Source organism: Kogia breviceps, chromosome 16, assembly GCF_026419965.1.
Source record: "Kogia breviceps isolate mKogBre1 chromosome 16, mKogBre1 haplotype 1, whole genome shotgun sequence".
NCBI lineage: Eukaryota > Metazoa > Chordata > Mammalia > Artiodactyla > Physeteridae > Kogia > Kogia breviceps.
In genome coordinates, this window is record NC_081325.1 from 3,878,932 (window position 1) to 3,898,658 (window position 19,727).

The window sequence follows — 19,727 nt, forward strand, 5'->3', positions numbered from 1 at the left end:
GGGAAATGCCCGTTGTTTGGTTGGAAAGAAATTTATAGGATTAGTTTGACCATAACATTTTAAATAAGGAGACCTCCAAATCATTCCTAAAAATAAATGCATAAAAAATCTCACAGGAGAATATTTTATATGATTCACCATTTTGCTACATTTACAATCAGAAAAGTCATCATAACTTCTAATCTTAATTTAAACAGTTAAAACCATGTTCTTTTTTTTCTTTGTGTAAAGGGGAAAATTGAGCAACTTTTAAAAATCTCTTCATAGAGTTGAAATTGTTACTAAAACTCTTAACCTAATTTACATAAAACAGTGAATGTTTGTAAACATTTGTACACATACACATTTTGATCTTTCTTGAAGTAGGTCAGTACTCGGGAGCTTTATTTATAGGCCAAAGTTGGTGTGGTAGGTATCTTGAAAAGAGCCTTTTTAATTCTGAATAATTTAGTAGCTGAAGGAAGATGCAGTTTAATCACTTGGCATAAAACGGAGTAATTGGATGTTTTTTCCGGAAGGTACTTAGGCACCAGCTTGATTTTGCTCCCACTCAGTCTTTTAAGAATGTGGTAACTTGATGGTTTTGCAGGTTGATACTTCAATTCCAAGTTTAATATTGCAGAATTTTGAAAACTGTATATGTATTGATTTTATTGATTGAAATCTGAAAATATAATCACTGGATTTCAAATGAATTTCTCATATCTTAATATGTTGCATGACAGATTATCACTGTGGTTGAAATACAGTGACATGTTTCAAAGTAATAGCCAATGCTCATTTTAAACATCACTGATTTTGGAAATTTGTTATTGGGGTAAAAAGTATTTTGTTGGACTTATGGTCAATCAATATTGACAAGCGAATTCTCTTTCTGGCCATGTGTCTCTACCTCTCTCCCTCTACCCCCCTCCTCCCCCCTCCCCCTTCCCTTTACCCCTCCCTTCCTTGCCCCCCACCCGGTGGCAGATGGTGCGTGAACAATACACCACGACCACAGAGGGCACCCGCATAGAGCGGCCAGAGAACCAGTCTGTCTACAAAATCGGCATTTATGGCTGGAGAAAGCGTTGCCTGTACTTATTTGTGCTTCTTTTGCTCATCCTCCTCCTCGTGAATATCGCTCTTACAATTTGGATTCTTAAAGTGACGTGGTTTTCCCCAGTAGGTATTTATTTGCCGGATAAACATGTTCTTGTTTTGTTTGTGCTGTCACTCCATCCACATTGTGTCAACAGAAGCTTCCTTTCATGCACTTAATGTTGGTTTCCTGTCTGGATCAGAATTTTCAGTAGCAAAAAATAATATGACATTTACTTTTCTTTTCTACCTTTTTAAACTAATTTCACTGCGAACTGTAGCGTGTTTGTTTTCATTGCAGTTCTGTATTCTGGTTGTGTTGGTGGCTACCCGAAGCTATATGTATGTTAAAACTCATAGAACTATAAGCCTCAAGGGTGCATTTTATTGCATCTTAATTTTTAAAAATTTTAAGATAGTAATGGTAAGATTTTTTTTTTCTGACATGGCGGTGGGCTCTTGCATGTTTGTTATAAAGTGATTATTTAAATCTTATATGCATTTCCTAAATAGTCCTTTGTATTTACACAAGATGTAACAAAATACTGAATATTGAATAAAAACAAGTTTTAAATAAAGTATTTAAGAGAAATAGGGTAAAGTGCTGATAGGAAATCTATGAAAATGCATACATAATTTAAGTCGCTACTAAAAGAAGTGAAGAAGAAAGCAATAACAAATCTCTTTTTAACAGACAGGGATGGGTCACCTGCATGTTACAGAAGACGGACTTCGCCTGGAGGGGGAATCGGAGTTTTTATTCCCACTGTATGCCAAAGAAATACACTCCAGAGTGGTAAGAAAATGAGGACACATTTAAATAATTTGTGTTTCATGAAGACTAAATAATGGGGAAACACAGAAAGTTGGCTTTTCTGATGAAAGGGGTGCGAGCGTCGACACTGCATGTTTCCCTGGCCACGTGCCTTGGGTGGGCCCTAGCGAGTGACCGCCATGGTCACACCCAAAACCTTGCCTGGAAACCCCCAGCCCCGCCCCAGCAGATTTCTGCTTACATCTCATTGGCCAGAATTGTGTCACTTGGGTCTCCCTCCCTGCAGGACAGGCTGAGCAAGCAGTTAGCCTTTGCAGCCCCTGCGGTGGAAGCCAGAAGAACAGTGTTGGAAAGCATCCATTGGATCAGACCACCAGAGTGGTTCCCGGGACAGCTTACTTTGTGTAGGCCGGGGTGTGGGCCTCACAGCTCTGACCTGGGCCATGTCCTCCCTTTCAGGGAAAATGATAAAAAAAAAAAAAAAAAAAAAAAGCCTGGAAGTTGGCGCCTGAAAACTGGGGTTCCATCATGGAACTGTCACTTGCTAGCTGTTACTTAGGGAGAGCTGTCGTTTAATCTCTTTGAGCTCAATTTCCTCATCTGTATGTGAGGGGTAATGCTACCTCCTTCAAAATGTGGAGATTAAAAAAAAGGAGAGGCTGGATGGTAAAAATGGTTGGTGAATTATTAGCTCTTATTATCATGCCGGTTATTTCAAAACACAACAAAAACAGGTAGTGAGATCATGCCGTTGGATGAAAGGTGAGACAGTGGTAAATCCATCTGCATCCACAGAGCAAGGTGGAGAATTTCTGACCTGCTAGAGTTCCAAAGCACTCCTAAAGCTTCTTTCCTTCTGAAAAGTCATATTATACCCCACAACTTTAGAAGACATTTGGTTCCCTCCGAGTGACATAAACCCACCTGAATCCAGCAGCCAAACTACCGCATTCCTTTGGAAGAAAACTGTTATAGAAGAGCCAGCAATCTTCTGTGAGACAAAGCCCCCGCTCAGACTGTGCCCCCACTCGCGTGCTCATAAAGCCACTGTATCTTCAACTAAAAGCTCTAAAAACGTAGACATCCAACAGGTTTTAAAAGCTCTTTTGAAATTGTGAGAAGCCTTTTGTGTTTCGAAAATAAGTAATATGGTCTTTATTTATAGAAGAGCTAACCGCTCTCTGATTTACCTTTTAAAAGTATATCATGTCCTGGACCTAAATTATGAGAAATGAAATTTTAATTCCTTAGAAAAGATGAAACACTGATTAAAACTTGATTGTTTCAGATCTTCACCCTGAGAATGGACTTGGTCCATTGTAACCAGTGCACACAGGCTCTGTAAACCCAGGAGGTTATTATATTTTGTGGGGGGAAGAAAAATAATGCATTTACCCCCTTCACACATTATAATCCAAGTTTAAAAAATAGTTTTAGCCACAAATTTATAGGTTCACACGACCTATGACATTGGAGAAATTATTTTGTATACATCCTCAATTTATATACAAATACAAAGGTATAGTCATTTTAAATAGTCCGTATTTGGCTAACATTGTCAATCTGTTTTTAGGACTCATCTCTGCTTCTGCAGTCCACACAGAACGTGACTATAAATGCACGCAACCCAGAAGGAGAAGTCACAGGCAGGTTAAAAGTGGGTGAGTCCAGCTTCATAACAGTGCTTTGCGTGTGTGTGGTCCGGTTGTGCTGAATGGGTCCATTTTTTTGTTTGTTTGTTTTCTTCTAGAGACTTCAAAGTTATTTATGAGCAATCCAAGTATGAGTTTTCTAAATACCATGCTGTGTGGACCACGGAGACTAGTTCAGGTGGTGGGAGGACAGTCTGAAGTATTTTAAGTGAAGTTATTTTGGTTCCATGAAATAAGAGGACCATGTAAGGTAGTACAAGAAACAATGATTGTTGCAGGATACAAAATAATCTCACAGAGACTGAGGAAAGGAAACAAAGTAGCTGCCCTCAAGAAAAGAAAGACCAGGGCCAGAGAATCAAAGTAGTCATCCTCTCTCTCCCTCTCTCTCCTTCCCTCTCTCCTTCCCTCTGCCATGTTCCCCTCCTTTCCGTGAATCTCTGTCCATGGTCTTCAGTTGGTATCATGGTTGCACCAGTTCTAACTCCATAGGACTCTCTGGTTCTTCATCCGATTGGCTATTAGTACTCACCACCAGCCAACTTGGTCTTCAATGTCATGAATTCTCAATTCACAGCAAAGTACTCTAATTGGCCCGGTTATACTCTGTTCAACCAACTGCCCTTGGCTGAGAGCCATGTACACCCATCCGATCAGCTAAGACCAAAGAATACAGTCACGTGGGAGAGAGGTCCTTTGGAATCGTGCACAGAGGGCAAAAGGATTAGAAAGAAAGAATATTGATGGAAGAGAGCAACAGAGCAAACAGCTGGTGAAAGGAATATACCTTCTCTATACCATCAACACTTTATAGATTTGCTAAATCTAAGAAATTGGATGGCTCTTCAGATTATGGGGAAATAGATGACAAGTGTACTACCAACACAGGCAGGTAACTTTCCGTGTCCCCCTTTTTCAATGGCTGTTGTTACAGAACAATAATGTTACATTGGAAGGTACAGCCATATCTTAACTTTATGATTCCTCTTTATTACAGTAATACATGAGTTCCACAGTCTGTGTTCCGATGTAATCCTTATAACTTTTTCTAAATGATAAATTATATTTCTCTTTTGCTTAGAAGCTTGTTTTATCACCAAGTCCAGTGAAATTCTCAATAAATCTAGAGATGAACCTGAGCTTACCCAGCGTACATGTTCATGAAACTTGTCTAAACCAAATTATATTTCTTTGTAAACTATGTTGTATTATGAATTGTATCTACCATTTCTTAAATTTCTTAAAAAGTTTTAACTGACTACAGCTTTTAAATGTTTGAGGGATTTTTACCCTTCTTTTGTCATTCATTCAACAAACATTTGTTGAATGCCTATGCGCTACTTTCTATATGCTGTCAAGTAATTAACATTTAGAGTGTGTAATTATTTTTTAGGAGTTCCAAAAGTAAAAGATTCATTTTATATTCTTCTGAAAATGATTTAACACAACTACTCATTTTCACATTTAATTTTTTGCTAAGTGTGGATTTTCATATATGGGGGAGTTAAAGATAACATAAATCTGTCTCCAATTTCGTGGATGAAATAATGGAAGCACTGAAAAGCTAATTTTCTCAAAAACACACAGCTAGTTAGTAGAGAAGCCAAACCAGGAGTCACCTTAGGACTTGCTTCTCCATCAGGGGTGTTTCCACCACCCTCCGTCTCTACTCAGACTTCATTAAATCATGGCATGCCAGGAACTGTGCTAGTTGCTGCAAATAAGGTGTTGTTTTTGTCACCAAGGAATTCACTTTAGAAAAAAAGTTTCCCATCAGAATTACTTTAAACAGTTAACCTCAAATTTTGAGTTTTAACCTTAGTGTTTCATACCTGAGGTAGAGTTAAAATAAGTGATTTCTATTAAACCTTTGGTTGGAAAGCGTCTGCTATATTGAGAACCTTGAACTAGGAAATATTCAACTCACCAAATCCAAGATGATTTTCAGTAAATGACTTCCCACAGTCACACTCATTCCAGCCTCACATTTCCTGGAAGAAGTTAAATTTAGCCAATCTGGATATTAAAATGTGATTTATGTGAACTAGACAAAGTAACCCCATTTAATTAAATGAATAATTGTTTATCACTAAGACCACTGAAAAAATTGGCAACCAATACAATCAAAGCCAAAAGTCGTAAATTCCAAACGAAATCAAACGTAGGAAAGCAAGCGTCAACAGCTAGCATTTCAAATCTTGGAACTAAAAGACAACAAATTGTGAACAACAATGGAATCTTACTAGTTATAAATGCAGCTCTGGTTACTACAGTTAATGTTCTTTTGACTTCGAATAATAGAAACCAATTCTGGTTAGCTTCAAAATAAGACTTTTTAGCTAAATGGGGTCAATTTTGGCAATTCCTGTTTCCTTGAAATTTTCTGTTTCATCTAGGTTTTCAAATTTATTTGCATAGAAATCTACATAGTACTCTCTTTTTGTCTTTTTTTTCTTTTTTTCTTTTTTTTGCGGTACATGGGGCTCTCACTGTTGTGGCCTCTCCCATTGCGGAGCACAGGCTCTGGACGCGCAGGCTCAGCGGCCATGGCTCACGGGCCTAGCCACTCCGCAGCATGTGGGATCTTCCCAGACCGGGGCACGAACCCGTGTCCCCTGCATTGGCAGGCGGATTCTCAACCACTGCACCACCAAGGAAGCCCTCGTTTTGTCTTTTTAATTTCTTCCATTTCAATGGCATTATTTTAATGGCTACATAATATTCCAAGGAATATATATATATAATTGTAAATATAATTATAAAATTATATTGTAAATATAATATATATTTATTGTAAATAAAATATAATTATTGTATATATGCAATAATATTATTGCATATTATATATGTGTGTACACACACACACACACACACACACACACACACACACAATAATTTGATTATGTAATACTCAAAAATTGGAGTTAGGTTATTCCATTCAGTCAATGCCACATTTCTTAATTCAGGCCACTCATATATTTAGGAGGTATTCAATAAATACTTGTTGAATGAATGAATGGAGGAATGAATAAAAGACTGTGTAGGAAGGGGTGGGCTGGAAAGCCAGCTTAAGTGTGGGAGAGAGTTCTAGAAGATGGGGTGGGGGAAGATGGCCTGTCCAGGGTGCCCCAGAGTGGACAAGGGTTCAAGTATAAGTCTGAGCCACAGCTGTCAGGGATTTGGGGTCATGAGTGGGAAACAAACTCAAAATTTCTCAGGTAAAACAGAAGAGAGAAATTCAACAAAGAAAGTCAGGAGTGAAAAACAAGGGGTTAGCATCACTGTTCACAACAGTCAAAACATGGAAACAACCTGTGTCTATAGACAGATGAATGAATAAAGAAGATGTACACACACACGCACACACAATACATATATACATTGTGTGTGTGTGTATATATATATATATATATATATATATATATATATATATATATATATATATATAGTGGAATACTACTCAGTCATGAAAAAGAAGGAAATAATGCCATTTACAGCAACATGGATGGAGCTAGAGATTCTCATACTAAGTGAAGTAAGTCAGAGAAAGACAAATATCATATGATATCACTTATATGTGGAATCTAAAATATGACACAAATGAACTTACCTATGAAACAGAAACAGACTCACAGACATAGAGATCAGACTTCGGTTGCCGAGGGGGTGGGGGAGGGGTGGGTTGGGAATTCGGGATTAGCAGATGCAAACTAGTATATATAGGATGGATAAATGAGTCCTATTGAGTAACGCAGGGAACTATACTCAATATCCTGTGATAAACCATAATGGAAAAGAATATGAAAAAGAATATATTTATAACTGAATCACTTTGCTGTACAGCAGAAATTAATACATCGTAAATCAACTATGCTTCAATAAAATAAATTTTTAAAAAACAGTGGTTTCATCCAAGGCAATTGGTGTGGACAGCACTGGAGCCCTTTCCTGGTTATTATAGGTCCGTGAACTCATGTGCTTGGATGTAACAGACTAGCCTAAAGAATAGAGTCAAGCTATAGAGATGAGAGTCACTGACTCCAGGCTTATAAAGTTGAACCTAGTAATACAAGATGATACAAAAAAAATTAGTAGAATGAACTTAACCACATTTTTATACTTCCAGCCCAGTATTTTCTGAGATATGATATTTGCAGCAGCAGACTAAATCTTTCCTTTTCTCAAAGGACTCCGTGACATTTGTTTTTAAACGATGCTGTCTTAAAGCTATCATGGTGGGCGAGTGGGGTGGAGCTGTTAATGGGGCATATGGTAAAAGCCAGGAAGAATTTGATTGTGTTTTTACCAGAAACCGCTTAGGCCATTTCACAAACCTAATTCATCGGGTCATAAAACCTTCCTTTATTTAATTCCTTTATCTTTTATTTATTTCCCTCGTTATTTGTACCAAAGCCTTTCATTAAAATTGTGATTTTACCAGGTAGCTCCTTTTTTAATCACAAGGAAAGTATTTGAGTTTTATTTCTTTTTTAAAAAAATTTATTTATTATTTATTTATTTTTGGCTGCATTGGGTCTGTTGCGGTGCACGGGCTTCTCATGGCGATGGACTCTCTTGCTGTGGAGCACGGGCTCTAGGCGCACAGGCTTGAGTAGTTGTGGCTTGCGGGCTTAGTTGCTTTGCGGTATGTGGGATCCTGCCGGACCAGGGCTCGAACCCGTGTCCCCTGCACTGGCAGGCAAGTTCCCAACCACTGCACCACCAGAGAAGCCCTGAGTTTTATTTCTTAAAGAACTCTGCTGCACAGGAGGGTGACTTGCTCAGCTCTAATGCATGTCCAGCAAGGTTATAAAGACTAGTAGAATATTAATGGAAGTTAAAACATTTCATTGTAAACTCACTTACTTTAAGAGATGATTATTCCTGTGGTGGGCTTGTTATCACTTGGAGCGCAGTTGCTTTTGAAGTGGAAAACATATTTAAACTGAACATTCTATGTCTATATTTTTTTATAAAGTGAAGGTGGAATTTTATCCACCTCAGTGCCTTTGCTTGGGCAGAGCCCCCTCTACCTGGAATCTCGCTTTCTCCCTTCACCAGGGAAACATGAACTATTCCATGTCAGCCCAGACATCTTCTTTCCTGAGGTGTCATCCCTGACCCCCCACGAGGGACAGGAATTCCTTGTCAGGGTTCTCACTGGACACTGTCCATGCTTGTATCACGGCACTTATCAGATTGCCCTGGGACTAGATTTATATGCTTTTCTCTTCAGTTGACTATGAAATCCTATAAGGTGTTAACTGCATGTCCTCTTTTATATAGCCTCAATTCTTAGCACAAAACCTTGAACATAAAAGCATACAATAAATTTGCGTTGAATGGAAGAGACTCACTTTCCTGCACTTTCTTTGATTTGAGGATTTATGTAGCTCTGTTACTTATGAAAATTATGCAGCTAAACTCATTTGTTGAATATTTCATCAATATATATAAAACAATGGCTACAGAAAAAATGTCATTTCGTTTAACCACTTTCATTTGATAAATTCTCCTTGAATGGTTGTATGAACCTCCAATGAGCTAAGCAGTGAACTCTTACTGGATAAATTACTCCAGTTTTTTCCTCTTGATTCTAAACTCAAATGACTTCAGATTCATCACTTAATGCAAATCAGTGTTTGTATGATAAATATGTAAGATATATCAGTGACCCAGAAGAGGTAAATAGTGACACTGAATCACAGGGTAACTGAGTTTGGGTGAACTGAATCACAGGGTAACTGAGTTTGGGTGAAAGCTCAGGAGAGCAAAAATACAGGCAACTATCAAAAAATAAAGCCAGGGGCTTCCCTGGTAGCGCAGTGGTTGAGAGTCCACCTGCCGATGCAGGGGACGCGGGTTCGTGCCCCGGTCCGGGAAGATCCCACATGCCGCGGAGCAACTGGGCCCGTGAGCCATGGCCGCTGAGCCTGCGCGTCCAGAGCCTGTGCTCCGCAACAGGAGAGGCCCGCGTACCGCAAAAAAAATAATAATAATAAAAATTAAAAAAATAAAGCCAGGCTTCCTTAAGAGAAAGGAGATAAAACATAGAGAAAAAAAATGTGTTCCACTTTGTAACATGTGCGCACGCGCACACACACACACACACACACACATTTAAATGAAGAATCATTGGAGGGCTCTGAGGTACAAATTAGTGAAAAAACATAAGAATATATTGCTGACAATATCCAAAACTGATTAATGTATTAGTTGAAAAGCTTCTATTTAATTTCTAGCAGGCACCAATCAACTTGAATGAGTACTGTGAGGGACACAGAGACACATACTCGAAATCTACAAGTATCCATTTCACTATAAACTTACTTTTCTAGATAAGAAAATAGAACCAACAAAAGGATGAAGGAACACTTGTAGTTCTTAAGCAGATGCTGAACCGCTGTGTTCTAGAGAGATGAATCCATTATGCTTCTAAGGTTAGAAGGACAGGAAGCACAGAGAAATCAGAAAACATAAAATGATGGATACCCAAGTGTACCAATGAGAGACACTGAACAAGATCTCACACGCTGAAGGTACAGCGTCCCCAGTGCCTGACACACAGAAGCACACATTAAACATCTGCTGAGTACAGTCGTAATTTAAAAGCCAGTGGGTCGGAGATTGGGACAGGCGCATATACACTAATATGTATAAAGTGGATAACTGATAAGAACCTGCCGTATAGCAAAAACAAACAAGCAAACAGAAAAAGCTCATGTGAAAGCTTGGAGGAGAAAGTGATGCCCTGTCCCTGAAACAGAAAGAAGGGCTGGAGAAGACAGAAATGCCTGAGATGAAGGGGAAGGGCAGAAACTTGAGGGTGTGTTTCCACGGTGATGTCCATTTGCTCCATGGATTAGGAGGAGAGGATTAGGGCAGAGCCAAGAATCTGAGTGTGGCTCATTCATTGTCTGCGTTAACTTTGGCCATTGAAGGAAGCCATTCATAAGATGGTCTTTCACAGATCTCACATATCAGAATATAAAATCCTCAGCTGGTTAACACTCAAAAGAGTACCAATTTCAGTAATCTGCGTAGAAGAATTATATTATTTTTGGCAAGTTTTAAAAACCTGAAAAAATTAATTTTTATATAATTCATTCATACGTATATTTGATATAGATCAACATACATGTGACCTACATTAATTTTAATAATATAATAGATTTAGGCTTAGGACTTAAAATTTAATCACAGAATCAAAAAAATTACTGGTAACAAATCTTAAATGTTCAGTGATTTGGTACTAACTGGGTGCCATGACATGTGTAAAAGTAGAGCTTTTAACGCTGCATAGACTACACACTTTATAATAAAATGTTTTAATTAATTCTTTAGGTCCCAAAATGGTAGAGATCCAGAGTCAACAGTTTCAGATCAGCTCCAAGGACAGCAAGCCACTGTTCACCGTGGATGAAAAGGCAGTTGTGGTTGGTACAGATAAACTTCGAGTAACTGGTACGCAGTAGTTCTTTATTTTTAATTAAGGAATAGTTGACAAACAACATTAGTTTCAGGTGTACAACATAAGGATTCAATATTTGTATATATTGTGACATGATCCCCACAATAAGTCTAATTAACATCCGTCACCACACATACTTAAAATGTTTTTCTTGTGACGAGAACTTTTACGATCTACTTTCTTAGCAACTTGCAAATACACAATATGTGGTAACTGTAGTCGCCATGCTGTATATCACATCCCCGGGACTTATTTGTCTTATAAGAAGTTTGTAACTTTGGCCACCTCCACCCATTTTGCCCGCCTCCCAGCACTCACTTCTTGCAGCCATCAATCTGCTCTCTGTGTCTGTGAGTTCAGTTTTTGTTTTGTTGTTGTTTGTTTTTTAGATTCTACATATCAGTGAGATCATATAGTATTTATCTTTCGCTGACTTTTTTCACTGAGCATAATTCCCTCGAGGTCCACCCATGTTGTTGCAAATGGCAGGATTTCCTTCTTTTTCTGGTTGAATAATATTCCATTGTGTATATACCACATCTTCTGTATCCATTCATCTGTAGTAACTCTTAAGAAAAACAGTATCCCATGGAGGGCACTTCTGTGAAAGCAAATTGCAGTTTTGGCAAGTTCACTGTGGAATATTTCAGGCCGATAAGAAAAAGTACTGTAGTTTGAATTTGTTGACTTTTCTTCATGGCATTTCTTTTGAAATTCTTTGATACTCTCTTAGAAGAATGAAGTCTTCCTCACAAATCTTTACCCACTTTTTTTCCCCTACCATATTGTTTCCTTTTATCTCTTTCCAATTGGTGTCACCCAAAGGCTTTACACAGAAATAAAAAACTACTACAGCCATCATATAATTCCAACTGTGTTGGGAAAATTGCACCAAAAAACAAAACTTGATTTATTCTTTATGTCATACGATTCCATAGTTGCTACAATGATGGTTAAGTTTTATTAAATATATAAAATATGAGAAGAATATTTTTATAAACGTTCATTTTTCCAAGTAAATTCCCATTCAAGCTTTTCTCCACTATGTACTATAAAAGTTTAGTCTCTGTTTTAAATGGATTGATTTCAAGTAGCCTTTGGAGTTTCTCGGATCAGCAAAAGCAGCAGCAGTTGACAGCCAGGGAAAGAGGAGTGAGGAGCGACAGAGAATCAGGTCACTCTGAGGGCAGAGAAAGAGAATTCAGTGCTTGGCTACACTCTCCCTCTGGCCACTTGCCCTGAGCATGGGGCGGAAGGGGAGGGACTCAGTGGTCTTTCTTTAAGGGGCCCCCTCCAGATTCCTGACTTGCAGTGCATCCTGATCTGAACGCGCATCAAGAAGTGCTTTCTCGCTGTTGCCTTTGTCTCGTGTACTCAAAGAGTAACGTCAAGGCCCTCCTCCATTCTCAGACAGCTGCCATATATATACTCTAGTCATCGGGGAAACTGAAAAATCATTTTTAAATCAAATTCATGGAGGAGAGTAAACAATTTCACCACCCCAGTTTGAAATTGAATTGATCCATTCTCACTGGAGTACTGAAGCAAAGGGCCCTTTGAGGTGGTGGCAGAGGGGATAGAATGGGACCCAGGAGCGACGTGTGACTTGAAAAGCTCGTTTCAGCCCATAAACGCTCAAGGAATGTGTGGACTGAATCAGTAGCTGTCAGTTCAGATACAAACATCACACAGTTGTCTGGGTGTGTATTACGCACTGTTTGAACAGGAGTGTTCATACTGAACTCTACATATATCCGTAACCGAGGGGACCCGGGAGAGCGGCGGGAGGGAAGGATGGGGCCGCTTGGAGCAACTTCCCCCCAGCGGTGGGCTCTGTCCACGAGCCCTTGAACGGCTTCCACCACCATGTCCATCCATCCCGTCCCACAGTCTGGCTATAGAACACTTCACGGGAGCGTCACTCAGCGTTAACTGCTCTGTAGGACCCAGAGGAGAAGAATGGCGTCATCCAGATACTGCTGATACTTCATAGGAGAAATGACTATAGACCATCTACTATGCCTAATCTCACTGACGTAGTCTTTAAAAAGTTAACATTTTACCACTAAGCTTTTTTTGTCTTTTTGATTATACTTTCTTGTATAGACACTATTTATACAGGTCATATTATACAGGATCATTTCAATACATTGTTTCTAGGATGATGTTTTATAGTGGAACTTTTGTTCCCTGCCAAAAATTTAGACTATACAACCTTAAATAATATGTTAGTGCTATTTTCCACAAGGAGCAGATGCTACACCAATTATATTTTTAATATAATCTTGGTTGGGAATATTTAAATATGAGCATGAATGTAAAGGAAATAACAATTACATTGAAAATCAACAACCATTAACTGAGACTTATTTTATGAAACCATTTAGGAAACACCCATTTTATATATTATATTCATACCCCTTCTAAGGAGTAGTTACTGAATAGTAATGATATAATCAAGATCATACAGTTTGGGCATCTACAGTTTCAACGGTAGAGAGCTATTCCTCTTATTTGAAGATTATACGTATTGGTTTATAGACTTCATGTCTGACTGTAAGTACATTACCGTTATCACACGTCACTGTACTGTCTCTAACTCTGGTCATATTAGAAGGTGAGTAATTGGCATATGCATTTAAACTCTAATTGTGGAGTCATAGTTTCTTGTAAAATAGTACCACCGGCAGTCTTAGAATAATTTCAACTCTTGGAGGAAAAAGAGTTGAAGCTGTGTTAAAATACAAAGTGCCTGGGTGCCTGGACTACCGTGCAATTTCTAGCTGGTCTTACAAAGGGTTTATAGGGAGTAAACCTTGTTGGCACTTTTTTCTCAGTCGTATTTTATTCATATAAAAATTAAAAGGTAAATAATTACACAAAAGTTTATGGCCCACGTTCCTTTTGACTCCGTCACCCTAGCTATGGAAACGAGTCATTATTTTTGGATGATCTGCAAAGCCCATCCTAGGTTTCTTGTCACAAAGCACGAATCCTGTTTCAAACAATGCTGTATAAACCCAGACGATAAATCTACTTCACAAGTAAAACTATCCTTAGCATGTCTCTGCCTGTCTTATTAATGATTGACTTGAGATGGTATTTTTTCTTTACCTTTTCTTTTATATTTTGCAAATCAGGAGAAGCAAAGGGGAAAGCAAAGGATAAAGGGAATGCAAAAATCATACAGATTACTGTTAAATTATTTTCCTTTCCACACCAAACAGAAAATGTTGTCTATGCTTCAGGCAAACCAGACATCGACCTGTGAAATTTGACTGACACAGTTCACTGTGGAAAGTCTAGTGCTTAGTAGTACAGTCTTATTCTCCACAATGGTCACCATCATCGTTTAGGTTTGCTTAAGTGGTATTTTAAGGAGAAGTGTCCTATTATAGCCTGTATGAGGATCTGTTTCTCATCTGAATATAATTTACATGAATTATAATTTTCATGAACACTAACCTTCACTTACCTGTGTTCCTTTATCTCGGTTTATTATCGCTTTTATGTTGATCACGCTGCCAAATCTGGTTTGTAATTTTGAAATGTCATTTTGTACTGATGGGTGGAGCCCAAGACAGGGGTGTGGTCTAGGCCAGGCCGGAGGACCCAGGTGAATCCTGATGAGCACTTATCTGTGAATAACCCTGCTGTGCATAGGTTAAAAGTGTGGGCTTTGAAGTCAAATCACAGTCCGGCCACTTAGCTGTGTGACTCTAGGCAAGTTAATTAACCTTTCTGTTCCTCAGTTTCCTCTTCAGTAAAATGGGAGAATAATCATACCTGCCTTGTAGGGTTCTGAGTACTAAGCAAGTTAGGATATATCACCTTCGAATCTCTGCACCCTAACCCAATACCCACACCGTGTCTTGTGCATAATTAGGTTCTCAGACTAACCAGACAACTGGGAACATACTGATTCGTACAAATTAGAAAGTCAATTTTAAATATTCAAAATTTGGATTTATCTATAAATTTCCTGATGTGCCTTAAGAAACAGATGACACAATATACAATTTTTACACATAAAATCTAGAGAGTGAATCAAATGACTATTACCGAAAATATATGGACTTAATGCAATTTCCAACTGAAATTTCTTTCAATTTGAGGGCTAATATTGCTTTCTGGCTTTAAAATAAGCCTGGGTATTTGTAACGGCTTTAAAAATCATATTTTGTTTATAGACATCTAATGAAATCGTGGTATCCTGGGAAAAGCAGGAAAGCAGTTATACCTATTTTTTTCCTGCAACTCAAACATCTGTACGAATTCAGCAACAATCAGAACCTACGTGTCCTGTAATATGCAGTATAAATGCTCGATTTGTTGGCTGTTGTTTATTTTACTTTTGTCAAAGCTTCATCTTTGGTTTGTGTTTAGGGCCTGAAGGGGCTCTTTTTGAACATTCAGTGGAGACGCCCCTCATAAAACCGGACCCCATCCAGGACCTTAGGTAAGAATTTTGTTCAAATATAAACAAACTCTGTTATAGAAGATACCTGGTTATGTGCTAGAATAACACATTAGCAGATATTACCAGGTTGTTTCTTATTCCATTAGTTGTCTTTATTCTGATGAACTTCTGCCCATAACAAGTCATTTCTTACAAAAAGCCAGAGGAGGTTAGAAGTCCTACTGTATGTCCCGTCCTTTTGTCTCTGAGCTCTTTCCTAGCCCTGCCCCTGCCCCGGTGCAGCCTGTACTGTTGCAATAGCTGTTCCTGCCTCCAGAAGATACGAGGGACTTAGCTAAATGCAGCTATTTTATTTATTTTTTTCTGATTTTTTTAAATTGTGGTAAAATACACATATAAAATTTATCATCTTAACCATTTTTAAGTGTACAGTTCAGAACATATTTATACCTTACATACTTTAAAAGAATTTTTTTTCTTTTCCATTATGGTTTATCACAGGATATTGAATATAGTTGCCTGTGCTATACAGTAGGACCTTATTGTCTATTCATTCTATATATAATAGTTTGCATCTGCTAATCCCAGCCTCCTAATCCATCCCTCCCCCACCCTACCTGCCCCTTGGCAGCCACAAGTCTCTTCTCTATGTCTGTGAGTCTGTTTCAGTTTCATAGATAAGTTCATTTGTGTATATTTTAGATTCCAAATATAAGTGATATCATATGGTATTTGTCTTTCTCTTTCTGACTTACTTCACTTAGTAGGATAATCTCTGTGTCCATCCAAGTAGCAGCAAATGGCATTATTTCATTCTTTTTTATGGCCGAGTAGTATCCCATTGTCTATAGGTACCACATCTTCTTTATCCGTTCCTCTGTCGATGGACATTTAGGTTGCTTCCGTGTCTTGGCTGTTGTGCATAATGCTGCTATGAACACGGGGGTATAAATGCAGCTATTTTTAAATGTCTCATTGTTTCCACATCAGCCATAGTAAAGTCCAGAATGCTGCTGGGGCACTTGACTTGTGACCTAGACTCCTTGGGGCTCTAGGTTGGCGCCCTGGGGGCCTCCTGCCTCACCCGTCCTGAGACTGAGGCGCTGCCAGGCGCCGACTCCACACTTCCACACACGTTGTCCCACATGACTGGGGCGCCCTCCTTCCCCTGGAGACCCCACGGATACCTGCTTGCCCTCCCACTTCAGGTCATATGCCATGGGGTTACGATTCCTGTGGTCCACAAACCCTTCGTTTTTCCCTGAAGAGGCTCAGCTGAGGCAAAACATTTGCACGTTTTTGTGAAAGAGGATGGTGTCCTATATGGGCTTGAAATTTGCAAAAGGCATTCTTGGAAGTTTCAATTACATTTTTTAAATATATACACTGTTAGTAGAGACAAGAATGTTATAAAACCGAGAGCTCGACGGATTCATATACGCAAAAAAAGTTGATGTATCTTTTTTTTCAATTGTGGCAAAATGCACATAATATAAAATTTACCATCTTTACCACTTCAAGTGTACCGTTCAAAAGTCTAAGGTACGCTTACTGTTGTGCAGCCATCCCCCGCCTCCGTCTCCAGCATTCTTTACATTTTGCAAAAGTGAAACTCTGTGCCCATTAAACACTAACGCCCCATTTCCCCCTGCAAACCGCCATCCGACTCTCTGTCTCTATGGATTTGAGGACTGTAGGTACCTCATTTAAGTGGAATCAAACAGTATTTGTCCTTCTGTGACTGGCTTATTTCACTTAGCACGATATCCTCAACCTTTGGTATATCTTTACATCATTTCAGAATATATAAAATTACCCAGTTCTCTATATAAGTCTATTCTTTATACAGAGTCTCTGTGTGACTGTGTGTATCTCACTTTATTACTAGGCTACTGAATGTTCTTCGCTGCTGTAACCGTTCATTCCAATAGTATATTTGTATTTTATAACAAAAACAAATAATATTTTTAAAAACAAATGTCTTAAAGTCTACAATGTCACTTAAAATCACGTTTAGAATTTGAACTTGAAAAATATTCAGGAGACAGTTAACATGTTAGCATATTATGTATAATAGGGAATAATGTACAGTAGGAATCCCAGCTTTACAGACAAGCCTGGTGACCTTGGCCAGACTAACCTTCTGAGGCTATTTTTTCTCATATATAAAATGTTGATAGGGACTTCGCTGGCAGTCCAGTGGTTAAGAGTTCGCCTCCCAATGCTGGGAGTGTGGGTCCGACCCCTGGTCAGGGAGCTAAGACCCCTGTGAATCTCTCATAGCCAAAAAGCCAAAACATAAAACAGAAGCAATATTGCAACAAATTCAATAAAAGACTTTAAAAATGGTCCACATCAAAAAAAATCTTTAAAAAAATTGTTAGTAGTGCACATCTCAGAGTGTTCTAGGAAAGATTTAATAAGCTATTAAGTTAACAATATTTTTTCTAAACTGAAAGTGGAATACAAATAATCATTTTTATTATCAAGTAGATATTCACACAAAATGGAATTGGGCTTAGGAAATTCAGCATTTCTCTTAATTTTAATGTCTAATTAAATATTCATCCAATGCAAATGAGAGTTCAATTCATCTTACCCACTTAGAGAACATTGGCAGCATAAAAATAGATTGTGACAATTAAATTATAACAATTTCATTGATTTTGATAAAGGACCGTAAGATTAATATTACAGAATTATTATAGTTAGGGAAAAAGAACATTTTATTTTCCTAGGAGAGGAAAATGATTCAATATCTTTAAAAAATAATCCCATTGAAACCGTTTTGGAATTATAAAATAATGTAAATTGTAGAGATGCCAAGCGACTCTTTGGAATAAATGTCACTATTTTAAAATTATAGGTCTCAAAATTAAACAATTCATCATACGTTTTCCCATTAGGAAATAAATCTGCTGGCTTCTACAGCAGTCCCTTACTAAAAAAGAAATGGCAGAAGGGTATTATTCTCTGGCTTTCTAAAGGGTGATACTAAGTGAGGATTACATAACCCAAATGTTACAACCGAAGTGACTGAGAATGTAACGAAATTGTAAGGAACTGCTTACAATAAGGAATAAAGTTTGGATGGAAGGTGTGAACTAATATGTACTGATGCCTTCCACGGTCAGGAAAGGTGCTGTCGCATAATTTATCTCGTTTACTCATCAATTTGACCTGAAAAGTATCAAGTCGATCCCCATCTTATAAAAGAGAACACTGAGCTCTAGATAGTAGCATGTGTTCTAAGGCACAAAGGAAAAAAATTTTACCGACTTCTGACTTGACTTCAGCTCTGGCCCCAAAGCCCATCCGTATACACTCTGTTCCCTCTTTCTACCATGCAAGCGAACCCTTCACTGATTTATTCTTTGATTTACTACCGGGCTCCACTGATTGAGTACATGAGAGTCGTATTTTCTTCTCTAAGTTCTTGCCATAAACTGTCTTTCCCTTTTTATTTCTGTACAGTAGCATTACTATTCCTGGCCTGAGTAAAGTAAGATATTCCTGGAATATCTTAACTGACCCATGAAAACTTTGAATGTGGATTTTGTTGGGTTAAGATCATGATGCATTTATAAAAAGATCTCTGAAATATACACGTTTAAATATCACAATTCAAATTTTGGTATTTGCTCAGATGGTAGTCATAAAAGGGTAACTATTATTTTAGTTAAGAAAAAATATATAATTAACTTGTATTTAAGCTAGATTTACATTTCTTACGGCAAAATCATCCTCAAAAAAAGTGTGAACTCTGACATACTGTTTTAAAGCTACTTCTCATTCACACATGATATAATTCCATTTTTTTTAAATTTAGCGAAAATGTATTAGGTGTATTTATATGCCAGAGTCTATAATACATGTTGGTTCTACAGTGATAAAAGGCATGGTCCCTGACCTTAGTGAGTTTAAAGTCTATTGGGAAAAGAAACATGCAAACAAGTTAAAACAACATAATTCTTTGCTACGATGAAGGTACAAGTTATAGTGAGAGCATAGGAAAAAGAGCATAAATCCTTTCCAGGGTGATCTGAGATGAAATCACAGATAAGGAAGCACATGTGAACTGAAACTTAAGGGATCAGTAGATGTGGATACGGTAGGGTAAACTGCAAAGCCTCTGCAACCCAATAGGGATGTGACGTGATTAAATATATTATTATTTGTAAATTTGTGGAAACAATGCCTAGCACATAGTCAGTAATATATATGTGTCTTCATTAGTTGAGTAAAATGAGCAGACATGGAAATATTTGTTCCTGTTTCAAACACTTATAAATATTGGTTTGCTTAATAAGAGTTTATAAATATTGCTCA

The 19,727-nt window shown here is 38.0% G+C and overlaps 1 protein-coding gene across 22 annotated transcripts in view; it reads left to right on the plus strand.

Annotated features, from left to right (window-relative positions):
• SGCG (sarcoglycan gamma) overlaps nt 1-19,727 on the plus strand; it is a 102,504-nt gene that overhangs the window by 22,108 nt on the left and 60,669 nt on the right. For all 22 annotated transcript variants that reach the window (XR_010837196.1, XR_010837197.1, XR_010837187.1 and 19 more), the window contains exons 2-6: nt 970-1,164; nt 1,775-1,876; nt 3,429-3,516; nt 10,852-10,971; nt 15,365-15,437. Coding sequence is in view for 7 of the 22 variants with exons in the window: in XM_067016436.1 (XP_066872537.1) it covers nt 970-1,164; nt 1,775-1,876; nt 3,429-3,516; nt 10,852-10,971; nt 15,365-15,437 (578 nt within the window). In the remaining 15 variants the exon portion in view is untranslated. The remainder of the gene's footprint in view (nt 1-969; nt 1,165-1,774; nt 1,877-3,428; nt 3,517-10,851; nt 10,972-15,364; nt 15,438-19,727) is intronic.